This window comes from Heterodontus francisci, chromosome 27 (genome assembly GCF_036365525.1).
Source record: "Heterodontus francisci isolate sHetFra1 chromosome 27, sHetFra1.hap1, whole genome shotgun sequence".
NCBI lineage: Eukaryota > Metazoa > Chordata > Chondrichthyes > Heterodontiformes > Heterodontidae > Heterodontus > Heterodontus francisci.
Genome location: NC_090397.1, coordinates 47,894,954 through 47,915,078, shown reverse-complemented (window position 1 = coordinate 47,915,078; position 20,125 = coordinate 47,894,954). Strand labels below are relative to the sequence as shown.

The 20,125-nt window shown below is 44.4% G+C and overlaps 1 protein-coding gene across 2 annotated transcripts in view; it reads left to right on the top strand.

Annotated features, from left to right (window-relative positions):
- Positions 1 to 2,836: 2,836 nt before the first annotated feature.
- sbf1 (SET binding factor 1) overlaps positions 2,837 to 20,125 on the top strand; it is a 140,021-nt gene continuing 122,732 nt past the window's right edge. For both annotated transcript variants that reach the window (XM_068059303.1, XM_068059302.1), the window contains exon 1: positions 2,837 to 2,882. In XM_068059303.1, the coding sequence (XP_067915404.1) occupies positions 2,852 to 2,882 (31 nt within the window). In that variant the 5' untranslated portion in view covers positions 2,837 to 2,851. The remainder of the gene's footprint in view (positions 2,883 to 20,125) is intronic.

Here is a 20,125-nt window from a genome sequence, read left to right as displayed (position 1 = left end):
TATGATGAACTGTCTACGATTCCTTAAAAAAATCAATACTGCATTTGCAATTTTGAAAACTGTTGGGGAAGTATGCTCAAAGATCAGTAACTGCAATGTGCATCATTTACATCCAGTTTGAGGGCAGATAACCTGACTGGCCAATGTCATTTGAAAGTTGTCTATCGTATAATTACATTGTGTTAAAAATGCACCGTTATTAACAGGTAATAGATTTGGTTTGGACATAAATTGGTTAGTCTGGAGTACAATCATACAGATAGTGACTAAACATTTTGTAACTGAATAATACATGCAGTAACAATCGCTCAACTTTTTGTAGAAAAGCTTTTTGTTATCTTGTTAGAGCTGATCAGAATCGGCAGTGAGAGTGAATCTAACAGAATCGCTTTATTGGAGGAACTGTAGGGCGCTTTTTATTTGTAATTGTGTTTATCTAATTTTGCCACTAGCTTTGGTGAGCAAATGACATTTTGTCCATTAGAGATGGGGCGGCGCAGTGGTTAGCACCGCAGCCTCACAGCTCCAGCGACCCGGGTTCAATTCCGGGTACTGCCTGTGTGGAGTTTGCAAGTTCTCCCTGTGTCTGCGTGGGTTTCCTCCGGGTGCTCCGGTTTCCTCCCACATGCCAAAGACTTGCAGGTTGATAGGTAAATTGGCCATTAGCAATTTCCCCTAGTATAGGTAGGTGGTAGGGAAATATAGGGACAGGTGGGGATATGGTAGGAATATGGAATTAGTGTAGGATTAGTATAAATGGGTGGTTGATGGTCGGCACAGACTCGGTGGGCCGAAGGGCATGTTTCAGTGCTGTATCTCTAAACTAAAACTAGATTCTGATGTTTCTGTATTTTAGAATCCAGAACCTAGTTTAACAGTCTGTCAAGATGAATAAACTAACCTTGGCAAATTACCATTAATCTTTTTTTCCTTTCTTGTCCCACTGTGCTGTTCTGTTTTAAATGACTTTTCTGAAATACTATCTGCTTCATCCTATAACATTCTCCTGATTTTTATTATTCATTCATGGGATGTGGGCGTCGCTGGCTATGCCAGCATTTATTGCCCATCCCTAATTGCCCTTGAGAAGGTGAGCTGCCTTCTTGAACCGCTGCAGTCCATGTGAGGTAGGTACACCCACAGTGCTGTTAGGAAGGGAGTTCCAGGATTTTGACCCAGCGACAGTGAAGGAACGGCGATATAGTTCCAAGTCAGGATGGTGTGTGACTTGGAAGGGAACTTGCAGATAGTGTTGTTCCCATGCACCTGCTGCTCTTGGCCTTCGAGGTGGTAGAGGTCGCAGGTTTGGAAGGTGCTGTCGAAGGAGCTTTGGTGCATTGCTGCAGTGCATCTTGTAGATGGTGCACACTGCTACCACTGTACGTCGGTGGTGGAGGCAGTGAATGTTTGTGGATGGTGTGCCAATCAAGTACACTGCTTTGTTCTGGATGTTGTTGGAGCTGCACCCATCAAGGCAACTGGAGCGTATTCCTTCACACTCCTGACTTGTGCCTTGTAGATGGTGGACTTGCTTTGGGGAGTCAAGAGGTGAGTTACTCGCCGCAGGATTCCTAGCCTCTGACCTGTTCTTGTAGCCACGGTATTTATATGGCTACTCCGGTTTAGTTTCTGGTCAATGGTAGCCCCTCGGATGTTGATAGTGGGGGATTCAGCGATGCTAATGCCATTGAATGTCAAGGGGAGATGGTTAGATTCTCTCTTATTGGGTATGGTTATTGCCTGGCACTTGTGTGGCGCAAATGTTACTTGCCACTTATCAGCCCAAGCCTGGATATTGTCCTGGTCTTGCTGCATTTCTACACTGACTGCTTCAGTATTTGAGGAGTGCGAATGGTGCTGAACATTGTGCAGTCATCAGCGAACATCCCCACTTCTGACTTTGATTGAAGGAAGGTCATTGATGAAGCAGCTGAAGATGGTTGGGCCTAGGACACTACCCTGAGGAACTCCTGCAGTGATGTCCTGGAGCTCAGATGATTGACCTCCAACGACCATAGCCATCTTCCTTTGCGCTAGGTCTGACTCCAACCAGCAGAGAATTTTCCTCCTAATTCCCATTGACTCCAGTTTTACTAGGGCTCCTTGATGTCGAGGGAAGTCACTCTTGAGTTCAGCTCTTGTGTCCATGTTTGAACCAAGGCTGTAATTTGGAGATCATTGCCCTTTTGTTGGCTGCCTGGTCTTCAGACACACATTACAAGCAAGTGGAGAAGTTGCACAAACATTGATCATCGTGGGTTAAATTGTCTTGACAACAGCAGTGTAAGAAATGGTCCATCTTCCTATTGCTGATTTTTCTACTGTCTCACCTCAGTAACCACAATAATAATCCTCTCTTTGAGTTTCATGGTTTATTGGATGAATCTGTGAATTCACAGAGGCCATCCGATAAGGTCCCTCTATACCATCCTGTGACATGGTGTAGCTAGCTCTATTTTGTCAACAAAAGTAATTCGCATTGGCATTGCATACTATTTTGTTTGCTAGCTAGCTAATGCAGGTGTGTTTTGAATCAGACTGTGTTTTGATGGCATTAGATTGGCTATATACTCTATATACAGATTAATTGCCCCCATGTCCGTGGCTGAGTCAATTTTGTTGAATGTCCGTGGTGCAGCATGTCGGCGCCTATCCATGTTTTCAGGTTTACTGCTCTTTGGCAGCATCTTATATTGAACCGTTTCTGTCTGTCTGCGCGTTTCAGATTGGTTGGTGGGTTGAATTAGTGGGCGGAGCCATCACTTGACACACAGCAGAGTGTTTATTGGCTCCATTTTGCACTGCGAGAGAGATGAGTTGTGCAAATGAAAACTTGAGAGATTAGGTGGATATGTTCTTGGTTTTCACACGTACAGTGAGAGGTGAGTTTAGTACGCACTTGCGAGACTATCATATAACATTGAGAGATACTGAGGTAAAATTTAATTAGTGTAATATCAAATAGAGACTAATGTTAAATATAGAAAATATAATACAAATTAGAGAGAGTCAGAGGTAAAATATAATGAAATGAAGCGAGACTGAGGTAAAGTATAATCAATATAATATAAGAATTGCTGAAGAAGCCCTATATTAAAACTTGGACAGCTTCTGTAGGATTTTGTAGGTCTTGATTTGTAGCGTGTTTTGAAAGGTCGAGTAAAATATAAAATTGAGAGACTGAGGTAAAATTTAATTAGTATAATGTCAAATAGAGACTGAGGTTAAATATAGCCAATACAGTGAGAAACCCATTTGAAAACTTGGACGACAACTGTTGGGTTTGTAGGTCTTGGCTTGTGGAATGTTTTGTAAGGTCCAGTGAAGTTTTGCACCTGTGGAATGAAACCATAATATAAAATTGAGAGAAACTGAGATATAATTTAATCAATGTAACATCAAATAGGGAGAAACTGAAGTTAAACATAGCCAGTCTTAGAAAATATATAATTTCTGTCTGTCTGCATTTTCTGATTGGTCGGCGGGCACGGTCCCAGCTGCTCCCTGGTCTCCTTTACCAGCCCCCGCCACTTCCTGGCCTCGGTTAATGGGCTTGATGACGATGGGGGTGAGTTGGGGGGGAGGCGAGGGGGTAGGGAAAGGCATGGGGAGAGGGTGGGACGGGATGGGGAAGGCATAGGAGAGGGGTGGGGTCGGGGAAGGCATGGAAAGGAGGGAAGCGACGTGGGGGGGAGGGCACACGGCCTGGCATGGGATGGTCTGGGAGGTGTGGAATGGGGGGTGGTGATGACATAGGTAGAAGGTGGGGATGATGTGAAAGGGGTGGCATGGGAAGGATGAAATGGCATGGGATTGGGTTTGAAAGAAGTACTGTTGCAATATAGATACTAATTTCATGCAAATGTTTTGGGGGGGTGATCTCTGCTAGTTATATCTTTAGCACCTAATATATCTAATACCTAATATCTTATTTAATATTTCTTTACTCTATATTTGACTTCTCTTGTTAGCCACAGTTAGACCACCTATCTTGTGGGGTTTTTATTCCTTAAAGGAATATATGCTTGTGAATTATGAATTCTTTAAATGCTTGTTATTGCTTATCTATAGTCATATCTTTCCATCTAGTTTCTCAATCTACTGCAGCAACTTGCCTCTCTTACCTATGTAGTTTGCTTTGTTCATATTTAATTTAGGACTAAATTAAATCACTCTCAAACTCAGAAAAGTTCTTCATATCACTTCTCTGGAAGCTCTTTTACAAAAAGGCTATTAATTAACCCTTTCTCATTGCATAATCTAAAATAGCTGCTTCCCTAGTTGATTCCTTGATATTTTAATCTAGAAAACCGCCTTGAGTACATTCCATGAACTTGTCCTCAATGCTATTACTGCAAATTTGATTCGCCCAGTATATATGAAGGTTAGAGTTGCCCATGGTTCATTGTACCCTTCTTGTATGCACCTCTAATTTCCTGATTTGTAATGATTCTATGGCTATAGAAAGCTTTCCTTATTCGCCATTCAATACATGTTCCTGATGTTAACAACTGGAACCAGTGTCTGGTGCAACATGAAAAGCTTCACGCAGCGAGTGGTTAGGATCTGGAATGTACTGCCTGAGAGTGTGGTGGAGGCAGGTTCAATCGAGGCATTCCAAAGGGAATTAGACGGTTATCTGAAAAGGAGGAATTGTGCAGGCCTTCAGGGAGAAGGCAAGGGAATGGCATTAGGTGAATTGCTCGTTCGGAGAGCCAGTGCAGACACAATGAGCTGAATGACCACCTCCTGCATTGTAACAATTCTGTGATTCTCTATCTGATTCTGAGATGTCCAGTCAGTTCAGCTTACTAATCTTTATTGATTTAAGAGTCAGTTACATGGGGACATAGGTTTAAGGTGAGAGGGGCAAAGTTTAGAGGGGATGTGCGAGGCAAGTTCTTTACACAGAGGGTGGTGAGTGCCTGGAACTTGTTGCCGGGGGAGGTGGTGGAAGCAGGTATGATAGCGACGTTTAAGAGGCATCTTGACAAATACATGAATAGGATGGGAATAGAGGGATACGGACCCTGGAAGTGCAGAAGGTTTTAGTTTAGGCAGGCATCAAGATCGCCGCAGGCTTGGAGGGCCGAATGGCCTGTTCCTGTGCTGTGCTGTTCTTTGTTCTTTAACCCACCTTTAACCACTTAACTTATGGAACAGATCCAAGATTCTGTTTGGATCTTAAAAGAGGAGTTTGCCCTGATGATCTGTAGCTGATGATGTGTAAAGGCACTGCCCCATGTTGTACTAAGCCAGGTAGACCAGGAACTTGGAACTTAGCTGATTGACATTGAGGCAGCAGTTAGTGAGCTGCAGTTGGTGTAACAGTCCTGGGTTAAGAGGGAAGTATCAGCCAGGGTTTTTGCTATCTGATGGCTTCTGTTGAACAGTTTAAGTGACAAGTGGAATAAGTTGTGATGGTCCCCACAGTTTGCATAGCCTTGGGACGTGCTAAGGTGACTGGCACCTTTGGAAGAAAGTACCCCAGAGATGGTGCTTTGACAGAAAAAGTTGACAGATTTGTGACTGAGAAGGAAATTGGCACTGGTGCAGAGTTGCTTAAATATTAAATTAAAATATTGGATGGATTGAGTGATTGTTCAGAGCCATTGTCTTTTGCTTTACCAGATAGCGGGTGCTGTAGCTAGCCTGATTGTGGTGATGCAAAGGAGCTTGCAGATGGTAACTCGACAGTATTATCCCATTGAGCTGTAGTAGCATGTACCGTGATGCTAATTATCAAAAGGTGTAAGCTGAGATGGGAAGCGTGAAACTACCGTGTAGTTGAAATAATGAGGCATCGTGGTAACCTGCACGCCAGCATCTGATGATTTTTCTGGATTTCCTTTGTGATGGCTGGGCTTCAGTTTGCAGTTTTGCGTGTGCCCAGAGCCACATTTCGAATAATCTGGTCTGATGCTTAGGGAGGGCACTGATTGGCTTTTCCTTTTTTGCTTGCTTGAGTGAAAAATTGTAATACATATAACTCCCTTCTGTATGTATAAAATCTGGACACTGCATCGTTGTCTTTCTGCGACCTGTGCCTGACTCACCTTTGTTCAAAATGCCCAATTCTTATGCAGAACTGGACATTTCAGACTTCTGATGCCATCCCATGTAGCTGCCCGATTCTGGAGCTCAGGAGCTGAGCAGCTAGGGTTCTATTTGAATTGTGGTCTGTTCAGAATGGAAATGATGACCAGTTGGCAATTGGCCAGCTAACACACGACCTCTGGTCAGGGCAGGCATTAGGATAGGCATTGTGCCTGTGAACCTTTAAATGTACTTTGCTGAAGCAAGTCAAGCTGTTGGATTACTTCTTTATGTACAAGAATGTTGTATGTGAGAGGTTACCTGCAGAAGTTCACTAAAGTCCTTGATGGAGGGAAATTGCTGTCATTACCTGGTCTGGCTTATATGTGACTCCAAACCCATAGCAATGTGGTTGACTCTTAACTGCTAAGCAAGCTACTCAGTTGTATCAAACTGCTACAAAAAATAAAAATAAAAAATCTGGATAGACCACCTGACATCAACCCAGGCACCAGACACAGTACCAAACGGCTCTTATCAAAGTCACTAAGGACATTCTATGTGACTGTGACAAAGGTAAACTATTCCGCCGCGTACTTCTTGACCTGCCTGCAACCTTCTACACGGTTGACCACACCATCCTCCTGCAGCGCCTCTCCATTATCATCCAGCTGGGTGGGACTTAATTCGCCTGGTTCCATTCTTATCTGTCTAATCATAGCCAGATCACTTGCAATGGTTTCTCTTCCTGCACTGTTACCTCTGTTGTCCACCAATGATCTTTGCTTGGCCTCCCATTTCTCATCAAAACCCACTCCTCACTTGAGCAATTGAGCACAAAAATCAAGGGTGACATTCCAGGCACTGCTGGAGGTGGCGTTTTTTGGATGAGACTTTAAACCGAGGCCCCGTCTATCCTTTCGAGTTAATGTAAAAGGTCCCATTCCACCATTTCAAGGAGCAGGGCAGTTATCCCCGGTTTCCTGGGCAATATTTATCCCTCAATCAGCATCAGTCTGCCTGCCGCAGATGTATCTGTCCATGACAGTGTTGGTAGGAGTGATCACCGCACAGTCCTTGTGGAGACAAAATCCCGTCTTCACATTGAGGATACTCTCCATTGTGTTGTGTGACACTACCACCATGCTAAATGGGATAGATTTTGAATAGATCTAGCAATGCAAAACTGGGCATCTATGAGGCATTGTGGGCCATCAGCAGCAGCAGAATTGTACTCAACCACAATCTGTAACCTCATGGCCCGGCAAATCCCCCACTCTACCATTAGCATCAAGTTAGGAGACCAACCCTGGTTCAAAGAAGAGTGCAGGAGGGCATGCCAGGAGCAGCACCAGGCATACCTCAAAATGAGTTGTCAACCTGGTGAAGCTACAACCCAGGACTACATGCATAACAAACTGTGAAAGCAGCATGTGATCGAGCTAAGCGATCCCATAAGCAACAGATCAAATCTAAGCTCTGCAGTCCTGCCATGTCCAGCCGTGAATGGTGGTGACAAGTAAACAACTAACTGGAGGAGGTGGCCCCACAAATATCCCCATCCTCAATGATGGGGAAGCCCAACACATCAGTGCAAAAGGTAAGGCTGAAGCATTTGCAACAATCTTCAGCCAGAAGTGCCGAGTTGATGATCCATCTCGGCCTCCTCCTGAAGTCCCCAGCATCACAGATGCCAGACTTCAGCCAATTCGACTCACTCCACGTGATATCACGAAACGACTGGATACTGCAAAGGCGATGGACCCTGACAATATTCCGGCAATAGGACTGAAGATCTGTGCTCCAGAACATGCTGCACCCCTAGCCAAGCTGTTCCAGTACAGCTACACCGCTGGCATCTACCTGGCAATGTGGAAAATTGCCCATGTATGTTCTGTAAACAAAAAGGCAGGACGTCCAACCCGGCCAATTACCGCCCCATCAGTCTACTCTCCATCATCAGTAAAGTGATGCAAGGTGTCATCGACAATGCTATCAAGCGACACTTGCTCAGCAATAACCTGCTCACTGAAGCTCAGATTGGGTTCTGCTTGGACCATTCAGTTCCTGATGTCATTACAGCATTTGTTCAAACATGGACAAAACATGAAGTCAAAAGGTGAGAGTGACTGCCCTTGACATCAAGGCAGCATTTGTCCGAGTATGGCTTCAAGGAGCCCTAGCAAAACTGGAATCAATGGGAATCAGGGAGAAAACTCACTGCTGGTTGGAGTTATACCGAGCACAAAGGAAAATGATTATGGTTGTTGGAGGTCAATCATCTCAGCTCCAGGATATCACTGCAGGGGTTCCTCAGGGTAGTATCCTGGGCCCAACCATCTTCAGCTGATTCATCAATGACCTTCCTTCACTCATTAGGTCAGAAGTGGGGATCTTTGCTGATGATTGTATAATGTTCAGCACCATTCGTGACTGCTCAGATACTGAAGCAGTCTGTGTAGAAATGCAGCAAGACCTGGACAATAACCAAGTTTGGCCTGATAAGTGGCGAGTAACATTTGCGCCACACTAGTGTCAGGCAATGACATCTCCAACAAGAGAGAATCTGACCATCTCCCTTGACATTCAATGGCATTACCATCGCTGAATCCCCCACTATCAACATTCTGTAGGTTACCATTGACCAGAAACTGAACTGGAGTAGCCATATAAATACCATGGCAACAAGTGCAGGTCAGAGGCTAGGAATCCTGTGGCGAGTAACTCACCTCCTGACTCTCCAAAGCCTGTCCACCATCTACAAGGCATAAGTCAGGAGTGTGAAGGAATGCTCTCCAATTGCTTTGATGGGTGCAGCTCCAACAACACTCAAGAAGCTTGACACCATCCAGGACAAAGCAACCCGCTTGATTGGCACCCCTTCCACAAACATACACTTCTTCCACCACCGACGTACAGTGGCTGCAGTGTGTACCATCTACAAGATGCACTGCAGCAACACACCAAGGCTCCTTAGATCAGAGCTTCCAAACCTACAACCTCTACCGCCTAGAAGGACAAGGGCAGCAAATGCATGGGAACACCACCACCTGCAAGTTCCCTTCCAAGTCACACACCATCCTGACTTGGACCTATATCGCCGTTCCTTCATTGTCACTGGGTCAAAATCCTGGAACTCCCTAACAGCACTGTGGGTGTACTTACCCCACAAGGACTGCAGCGGTTTAAGAAGGCGGCTCACCACCACCTTCGCGAGGGCAATTAGGGATGGGCAATAAATGCTGTCCTAGCCAGTGAAGCCCACATCCCATGAATGAATAAACAAAAAATGTAGATGAGAAGTAGGAGGGGGCCAAGGATAGATCCTTGGGTGACATCAGAGGTGATGGAGCGGGAAGAGACGCCATTGTAAGTGATACTCTGGCTACGACTAATTATTTAAGAATGGAATCAGGCAAATGTAGTTCCAACCAGCTTGAAGGATAGTGGAGAGGTGTTGGAGGAGGATGGTATGGTCAAATGTGTTAAACACTATGAACAGGTCGAGGAGGGATAGTCAAATAGGATACTATTTGTGACTTTGAGTACTGAAGTGCCTCTGTGATTGGGTGTAAACCTGATTGAAGGGATTCGATCATGGAGTTTCAGGAAAGATGGATTTGAAAGGTAGCAACATGCTCAAGGACTTTGGAGAGGAAAGGGAGGTTGAAGACAGGCTGGAAGTTTGCAAGAATGGTATAGGTAAGGTCTTTCTTTGGGAGGATGGGGTGATGACAGATTTGAAGGAGAGGGAGACAGAACCTGAAGAGAGACATCCATTAACAATATCAGCGAGCCAGGAAGGAGAGTTAGATGGTTGGCACTTCAATGAGAATAGGGTTGAAGGAGAAGAAAGTGGATCTCATGGACAAGATAAGCTTGGAAAGGGAATGAGGAAGGATAGGAGGAGAGATAGGAGCGAGTTCAGGGCTTGGCCAGGAGGAGGCTTTTGAGGAAATTTGGCCAGTAGGCTAGGAGAAGGGAGAGAAGTGGCAGAAGCGATTGATCAGGTGGTCTCAATCTTGGAGACAAACAGTCCGTGAGCTTCTTTCAGTTGTTGGAGGTGAGGGTGAAGCGGCAAGGGAAGAGGTTTAAGAAGATGGTTTATAGTAGAGAAAAGAAGCTGCGAGTAATATTTGCACTCCAGGATGATCCTGGAATGATGAGCAATTTTGACAAATGTGAGCAGGACCCAATAGTGTTCTACGTGATCCAGACAGATCTGGTGGTGAACGGTTAAACTAGTTGTCTGTCACATTCATTCAAGTCTGCATCCCTTGGGCTTATGGGTACAGAGGTCAGGAAGTTATGTTAAATCCATATAACACACTAGTTTGACCCCATCTGGAGCATTGTACCAATTCGGGGCACTGCACTTAATGGGAAGGATGTGAAGGCTTTGCAGAAAGGTTACAGAAGAGATATACAAGAATGGTTCCAGTGATGAGGAATTACAGTGATGAGGAATTACAGTGATGTGAATAAACTGGGGAATCTGGGATGATACTTGTTAGACCATAAAAACATAAATAGGAGCAGAAGTGGGCCATTCAGCCCCTCAAGCCTGCTCTGCCATTCAATAGATCATGGCTGCTCTGATTGAGGTCTTCACTCCACCTTTCTGCCGGCCCCCCCATAACCCTTTACTCCCTTGTAGATCAACAGTCTGCCTAACTTAAGCCTTGAATATATTCAATAGCCCTGCCTCCACTGCTCTCTGGGAAAGAGAATTCCAAAGATTAAGCACTCTATGAGAGAAGGAATTCCTCTCATCTCCATCTTAAATGTGAGATCCCTTATTTTGAAATTATTCCCCCATGAGGGGAAACATAATTTCGGCATCTACCCTGTCAGGCCCCCCTCAGAATCTTTTATGTTTCAATAAGATCACCTCTCATTTTTCTAAACTCCAATGAGTATAGGCCCAGCCTGCTCAATCTTTCCTAATAAGGCAACCCCTTCATCCCAGGAATCAACCTAATGAACCTTCTCTGAAATGCTTCCAATGCAAGTATATCCCTCAAGTAAGGAGACCAAAACTGTATCTCGTATCCGCTGTTCGCAACGGGCAAGATACAGGCTGTACCCAACCTGCCAGCCTATGCTTGCAACACTCAAAGCACAGTCTCCGACATTAGATGTGATTCCGCGGTTGGACAACATTTTCTAAGTAAACCTCAGTGTGCTAAGAATTACGCTGACAACCAATTTAAGATTGTCAGTCAGGCTCACAGTGTGGTGCATTTGCACATACTGGAAGCTACATATATCAATACACGGGCCCCTGTTCTTTGCAGACAGAAAGAACATGTACACGTATTATGCCTGTTTCAGCTGAATGAAATAAGTGGCAGCCTTATGTTAATTCCTCAGCGCAGTGCCTTGACCAATCAGAGTCAAGCTGCCTGCTTTAAATTTCAAACAAAGCTTGGCAGTTAACTGTCAATCACCGTAAACTGGTGTATTCTCCGTGGCAACGCCTCTACCAATCAGAGTTCACTTGCCAACCAATCAGCGCACTCTTCTCATGCAGTATAAGTTGTTGTTTTCCCTTATATTGGTTATTCTTGCGTATTGTCCTGATGAGTGCAAGATGAAAAGCTTTGACAACATGTCTCTATTTTCAGCAATTCTCAAGTTCTGTACTACTAAACGACTGTTCGATCTATATCTGTTTGCAGACCCTTTGCATTCTCCTCACAACTTGCTTTCCCACCTATCTTTGTTTCATCAATAAATTTGGTTACAATACACTCGATCCCGTCATCCAAATCATTAATACAGATTGTAAATAGTTGAGGCTTCAGCACTGATCCCTCTGTCATAGGGTCATAGAGTCAGATTTATACAGCACAGAAACAGGCCCATCGAGTCCCCGCCAGCCATCAAGCACCTATCTATTGTAATCCCATTTTCCAGCACTTGGCTTGTAACCTTGTGTGCCATGGTGTTTCAAGTGCTCATCTAGTGGCACTCTACTGGTTACAATTTGCCAACCTGAAAATGACCCATTTATTCCGTCTGTTTCCTGTTAGTTAGCCAATCCTCTATCCATGCTAATATATAACCCCAACACCTTGTGTAGTAACCTTTTATGTGGCACCTTATTGAATGCCCTTTGGAAATCCAAGCACACTACATCTACTTGTTCTCCTTTATCCACCCTGCTTGTTACATGCTCAAAGAACTCTAATAAATCTATTAAACACTATTTCCCTTTCATAAATCATGTTGACTCTGCTTGATTGCATTATGATTTTCTAAATGTCCTGCTAATGCTTCCTTAATTCTAGCATTTTGCCAATGATAGATGTTCGGCTAACTTGCCTGTAGTTTGCTGCTTTCTGTTGCACCCCCCCCCTTGAATAGAAGTGTTGCATTTGCACTTTTCAATCCACTGGGGCCTTTCCTGAATCTAGGGAATTTTGGATGATTACAACCAATGCATCCACTATTTCTGCAGCTAGTAGGCAAGCCATCAGGTCCAGGGGGGACTTGTCGGCCTTTAGTCCCGTTAGTTTTCCTAGTCCCTTTTCTGTAGTTTAGTTTAGTTTAGAGATACAGCACTGAAACAGGCCCTTCGGCCCACCGAGTCTGTGCCGACCATCAACCACCCATTTTTATACTAATCCTACACTAATTCCATATTCCTACCACATCCCCACCTGTCCCCATATTTCCCTACCACCTACCTATACTAAGGGGCAATTTATAATGGCCAATTAACCTATCAACCCGCAAGTCTTTGGCATGTGGGAGGAAACCGGAGCACCCGGAGGAAACCCACGCAGACACAGGGAGAACTTGCAAACTCCAGTACTCTTGCAGTACCCAGAATTGAACCTGGGTCGCTGGAGCTGTGAGGCTGCGCTGCTAATCACTGCGCCACTGTGCCTCCCTGAGTGATGGTGATTGTTCTAAGTTCCTCCCTTCCTTTTGCCTCTTTTTTTCTCCCTCTTGATTATTTTCTTAGTCATTCTCTGCTGGTTTCTAAATTTTTCCCAATGTTTTGGCCTACCACTAATCTTTGCAGCATCGTACATCTTATTTTTCAATTCAGTGCCATCCTTAACTTCCTTAGGCACAGATGGTGCATCTTTCACAGAGTCTTTCTCAATGCTATATATCTTTGTTGATTGTTATGAAATATCTCTCTTAAATGTCTGCCACTGCTTTTCTACTGTCTTGCCTTTTAACCTAGTCCACTTTACCATCATCTAAGTATAAGACACTAGTTTCAGACGCAGACTTCTCACCCTCAAATGAACGTGAAATTCTATCATGTTATGATAATTCTTGCCTAGAGGATCCTTGACTATGAGGTCATTTATTAATTCTGTCTCATTACACATTACCAGGTCTCAAATAGCCTCTCCCGGGTTGGTTCCAGAATGTATTGTTCAGCACCATTCGCACTCCTCAAATACTGAAGCAGTCCATGTAGAAATGCAGCAAGACCAGGACAATATCCAGGCTTGGGCTAAAAAGTGACAAGTAACATTTGCGCCACACAAGTGCCAGGCAATGACCATCGCCAACAAGAGAGAATCTAACCATCTCCCCTTGACATTCAATGGCATTACCATCGCTGAATCCCCCACTATCAACATCCTAGGGGCTACCATTGACCAGAAACTGAACTGGAGTAGTCATGTAAATGCCGTGGCTGCAAGTGCAGGTCAGAGGCTAGGAATCCTGCGGCGAGTAACTCACCTCCTGACTCCCCAAAGCCTGTCCACCATCTACAAGGCACAAGTCAGGAGTGTGATGGAATACTCTCCACTTGCCTGGATGGGTGCAGCTCCAACAACACTCAAGAAGCTCGACACCATCCAGGACAAAGCAACCCGCTTGATTGGCACACCATCCACAAACATTCACTCCCTCCACCACTGACACACAGTTGCAGCAGTGTGTTCCATCTATAAGATGCACTGCAGCAACGCACCAAGGCTCCTTAGACAGCACCTTCCAAAGCTACGACCTCTCCCACCTCGAAGGACAAGAGCAGCAGATGCATGGGAACATCACCACTTGCAAGTTCCCGTCCAAGTCACACACCATCCTGACTTGGAACTATATCGCTGTTTCTTCTCTGTCGTTGGGTCAAAATCCTGGAACACTCTTCCTCACAGCACTGTGGGTGTACCTACCTCACATGGACTGCAGCGGTTCAAGAAGGCAGCTCACCACCACCTTCTCCAGGGCAATTAGGGATGGGCAATAAATGCTGCCATATCCAGTGATGCCCACATCCCATGAATGAATTAAAAAAAAAAGAAACTGCCCCTAATACACTCTATGAACTCATCCTCCAGGCCAGCTTTGCCAGTTCGGTTCATCCAATCTATTTACTGTGATTCTGAGATATGAAGATAAAGATCGCCCATGATTATTGTAGTACCTTTCCTGCAGTCCCCCATTATATCTTGATTTATATTCTATCCTACAGTGTAGCTGCTGTTGAGGGGCTTATAAAGTACTCCCACCAGTGACGATTTTCCTTTTGCTGTTTCTAATCTTCACCCAGACTGATGCTACATCTTGATCTTCCGAGCCAAGATCATTTCTCAGTATGGTAGTGATCTCATCCTTTATCAACAGAGCTACCACCTCCTTTACATTTACCTTCCTACCCTTTTGAAATGTCAGTTACCCTTGAATATTTAGTTCCTAGCCTTGATCACCTTGCAGCCATGGTATCATACCCATTTATTTCTATTTTTGCTATCAAATCGTCCATTTTGTTTCAAATGCTGCGTACATTCAGATAAAGAGCCTTTAATTCTGTACCCTTACCATTTTTCCCTGTCTGACCCTGTTGCTGGTGCACTCTTATGTTTGTATGCACTGTCCCTGTCGCCCTCTGGTTATCATTACCCGAATTGCTATCCTGCACTGATTGCCTTGTTCTTGTTAACTTTCTAAATTTTCCCTCACCTGAACCCGCCCGCTATTTAGTTTAAAGCCCTCTGTACAGCCCAAGTTATGTAATTTGCCAGGACACTGGTCCCAGCACGGTTCAGGTGAAGGCCATCCCAACGGTACAGCTCCCTCTTTCCCCAATACTGGTGCCAGTGCCCCATGAATCGAAACCCACTTCTCCCATGCCAATCTCTGAGATATGCATTCAACTCTGATCTTATTTACCCTCTGCCAATTTGCTCGTGGCTCAGGTAATAATCCAGAGATTATTACCTTTGTGGTTCCCCCTTTTAATTTAGCCCCTGGTCGCTCATATGCTATCAGCAGAACATCTTGCTTAGTCCTACCTATGTCGTTGATACCCACATGAACCACGACACCTGGATCCTTCCCCTTCCACTCCAAGTTCTTCTTCAGCCCCGAGGAGATGTCCTTAACCCTGGCACAGGGCAACTCAGCCTTCCGGACTCTTGATCTCAGCTGGAGAACAGTATCTATCCCCCTAATATTGTTCCCTACTACTATATTCATTTTTACTCCTCCCACTTGAATGGCCCCCTGCACCATGGTGCTGTGGTCAGTTTGCTCATCCTCCCTGCAGTTCCTGCTCTCGTCCAACAAGCTGCAAGAACCTCGAACCTGTTGGATAGGTGCAAGGACTGAGGCTCCTCCATTGTTATTTTCTAGACCCCATACATGCCTCAGTGGTAGTCACGCCCTGTTATTCTTGAGAATGGGCCAAATCTGAAGTACCTAGCCTAAGGAGTGTGACTGCCTCCTGGAACAAAGTGTCCAAGTAACTATCCCCCTCCCTGATGCATCACTGTCTCTGAATCTTGGACTCCATTAATCAACTCTTGAGCCGAAGGTCCTCGAGCTGCAGACACTTAGTGCAGATGTGGTGCGGTGGATCACACTGGTGTTCACCAGTTTCCATGTGCTACAGCTGCAACACATCACCTCCCCTGCCATCTCTATTGTGTTTTATTTAACTAATTAGGTTTCAAGATTAGAAATATCATTGCTAATTTGTAGTTGTATAGCTTAACTAGTTAAACTAAATATATTAAATACAGTACTTATATCGCTACAGTACCTGATTAAACAATTGCCCCAGTTTAGTGCAGAGAAGGTTCAGAGGAGATTTGATAGAGGTTTTAAAATCATTGGTGGGTTTAGGGAGAGTAAATGAAGAGAAACTATTTCCAATGGCTGAAGGGTGGATAACAAGGGAGCATTGATTTAAGGTGATTGGTAAAAGAACCAGAGACGACATGAGGAAAAGCTTTTACCCAAGAAGTGGTTACGATTTGGATAGTGGATACAGATTCAATAGTAGCCTTCAAAAGAAAATTGGATAAGGAAAATAAATTCTGGTAATACGGGGAAAGAGTGGGGGGTGGGACTATCTGGATTGCTCTACTGTGCTGTACTATTCTATGAAAACAGAAAAGAGAGAATAAGAGGTTAAGGTAGTCACTCAGACGGACAAAAGGTGAGAAGTTGGGTTCCGCAAGGATCAGTGCTGGGGTCACTGTTCCCCATTTATATAAACAAGGTGGACTTGGGCATCAGGAGTACAATTTCAAAATTTGCAGATGACACCAAATTGGAGAGTTTAATTAATGCGGCAGCCACCTGTTTCTTGGACATTAAGTGTCTAAATGTGGCAGAGAGGCAGATGGATCTGGGGGTACAGACGTACAAATCACTAACTTTAGTGACGCAAATTAATATGGCCATTTTTTAAAAAAGCAAAGAATTGGTGTTCATTTTTAGATGGGTAGAATTGAAAAGCAGACACGTTATGTTAAACTTGTATGGAATCTTGGTTTAACTATACTTTGAGTACTGCGTAGTCTGATTTCCTGTTATGAAAAGGATATCGAGGCACTGGAGAAGGTGCAAAAAAGATCCACAAGGATAATTCCAAAACTGAGAGGTTATGCCTATCAGCAAAGATTGAACAGGCTGGAGCTCTTTTCTGCAAAAAAAAAGACTGAGGGGTGACCTGATAGAGGTCTTTTAAGATTTTGAAAGGGCTTGATAGAATCAGTATAAATAAGATGTTTCCACTTGTGGTGGAGCCCAAAGCGAGTCACTAATAAATCCAGTAGTGAATTCAGGAGAAACCTCTCTACCCAAAGAGTGGTAAGAATTCAACAAATGTTCAAGAACATCCTCAGCATTTTTTTCACTCAAATATATTTTGTCCCCACTACCCCCAAAACCTAGTCATCTAACTATAGATATTGGTGCCCCAGTCTCCATTTCTGTAGTCACAGGACAGACTGTATCCTTTGTTACACTTGTAATCTGATCAGCAGAGTACCAGCAATCAGATTAAAAATAGTTTTGTTTTGACTGCCAAATCTGTTTTTATTGTGCAGTAGTTGTATGCGGTTTTGAGTCATTCAGTCTGGTTTGCATAGGTCACACATAGCAACCTTTACTTGTCACTATTAAATGCTATCGTTGTACTGTCCTTCTAGTAGTAACAACCCTGATTGAACACACTGAACATGGAGAGAATGATGACAGCAATGCTCTTCTTAAAAGGTTCTTTAGAGGGAGGGATTGTGTTGTCTGGCCAATGTGGGGTTTGGGGGAACTGGGACTGGGTGAAACAATGTGTACAGGATTCAGTTGCAATGTGAGTGGAATCCACACACTAACCCGTTGTCCATTTAACCTTCATTAGCATGTGACCTTTGAATGCTTGGAGCCCTCCATTTTCTTGAAAGGAAACAAGATGTCTAAAATTGAGCAGGAGTTAAACAGTATGTACTGCCTGTGCATTATTGCAAAGATTGGAAACTAGGGCAGTGTGTGTCTGGAAGGAAGCAGAAGACATTTGACAGCTCTGACCCAGATTTTCCTTGTGTCTGTTCCTTTGTTCATGGGTTTATATTGATATCAGAGTAAATTGAGTGAAGTACCCTCTCTTAGGGGACATTCATCTGCTGTGGAGCAGAGGGAAAGATGTATATGATTTCTAAGTTAGTGCGATAGGGTTTTGTTCAGTGATCACGTGACCCTCCAGTGTGTTGCTTTTCAAGCTTGGGTTTTAAAATGTTCTATTATTGAAATGTTTTACTTTATAAAAATCTTTTTCTTTGACTGCGATCCTTACCCTGTAAGATTTCTGCCTCACTGAGTGGCATTGAGAGCCACCTTAATGTGCTCAGTCCTGATAAAGACTGACCGTCTCAGTAGTGCCCAGCTGCACAGTAGGTCCAGTTTAAGTTTTGTTCACAGATTGGGTTGATGTCCAGTAGCTAGTTAACTCTGCAGTTCCAAAGAAAGAAAATTAATTGGTCTTGTTTCACTCTTCAGAGCTGTGAAAGGGGGGAAAAACAGAAAATGCTGAAATTTTGAAATAAAAATGTAAAGTGTTGGAAATAAAGCTTGGCTACTCGCCCCGAACCCGACGACATGTATCGGGTTCTGGTCTCTCTTCCGGGTCCAGCATTCGGGCTCGGGTCGGGTCGGGCCGGACGTGGACAGTGCTGCCTTGGTCCAGGAAGTAATCTTCAAATGAACATTCAGGACGTCAAGGCGGGGAACATGCAGTGCGGACTCCGCACTCTGCAGTAAAGCCTAACTACCCAACCAAACCTCACAACATGTGTCGGGTTCGGGTCGGGCATTTTAAAAAATTAAAGGTCTCAGGCCCGGGTTAGGTTTGGGTTGGCTGTTGTCGGGTCAGGCCTGGGTCGGGTTTTACTTTTGTACGCGAGCCAGGCTTTAGTTGGAAATAGGCAGCAGATCTGCCATGATGTGAAAAGTGGAAATGCCAGTCAATATTGTCGGATCAGAAGTGTCGACCGTTTCTCTTTTAGATCAAACCTCGACCTGCTCTATAATCCTGGATTTTCTATTTTTATTATTAGATTAGATTAGATTAGATTAGAGATACAGCACTGAAACAGGCCCTTCGGCCCACCGAGTCTGTGCCGAACATCAACCACCCATTTTATACTAATCCTACACTAATCCCATATTCCCAACAAACATCCCCACCTTTTCCCTACCACCTACCTATACTAGTGACAATTTATAATGGCCAATTTACCTATCAACCTGCAAGTCTTTTGGCTTGTGGGAGGAAACCGGAGCACCCGGAGAAAACCCACGCAGACACAGGGAGAACTTGCAAACTCCACACAGGCAGTACCCGGAATTGAACCCGGGTCCCTGGAGCTGTGAGGCTGCGGTGCTAACCACTGCGCCACTGTGCCGCAGCAGGTCTCTTTGCTACAGCCTGTGCTGCCAGAGATTCTGGGGACTGACAGGTGGGATGGGAGGAGCGGGGCGGGGATTGCGGGATGGATGCTGGGTGGTAGGGGCTGGGGGCTATATGTAGCTATGGAAGAGGCAGCGAGGTGTATGAGTTTATCATTGACAATATGGCGAGTGGACATGCTTTGGGAAATTTAATTCCAGACTTGGGCATGACAAGTTGATGTATTCGGGAGCTATGCAATTGAAAATTTGATGAGGTGGGGTTGTGTTTTAATCTGAATCAGATTGTTGGGGACTGGGGAAGTGCTGAGTCCCTTAGGTGGCTGGGTAAAACCAGTTGCTAAATCCCAGTTAGTGGCCTTGGTGTCTGGAAGTTTGGGAGTTTGTTGCATGATCATGGGGAGGGGAGCAAAGGGACCTGCTGCTCACAAAGACAAAATGCTCCAGAGAATAACAGAAGTAGAAAATCCAGGATTACACAGAAGTTCAGGCCTTCTTCTAGAGAGAGAAATGGTCGATACTTCTGCAAAGAGTAAAGATTTGCATTTATACAGTGCCTTTCATAACCTCGATTTCCCAAACTGCTTTACCACCAATGAAGTACTTTTTGAAATAAAAACAAGAAATGCTGGAAATACTCAGCAGGTCTGGCAGCATCTGTGGAGAGAGAACGTTTCAGGTCAGTGACCCTTCAGAACTGGCAAATGTTAGAAATGTGAAAGGTTATAAGCAAGTTAAGCGGGGGTGGGCCAAGAGATAACAAAGGAGAAGGTGTAGACAGGACAAGGTCACAGAATAGCTGACCAGAAGGTCATGGAGCAAAGGCAAACAATATGTTGATGATGTTTTGAAAGACAAAGCATTAGTACAGATCGGGTGTTAACGGACTGAAAATTGAACAGCCGCAAGTACAAACATG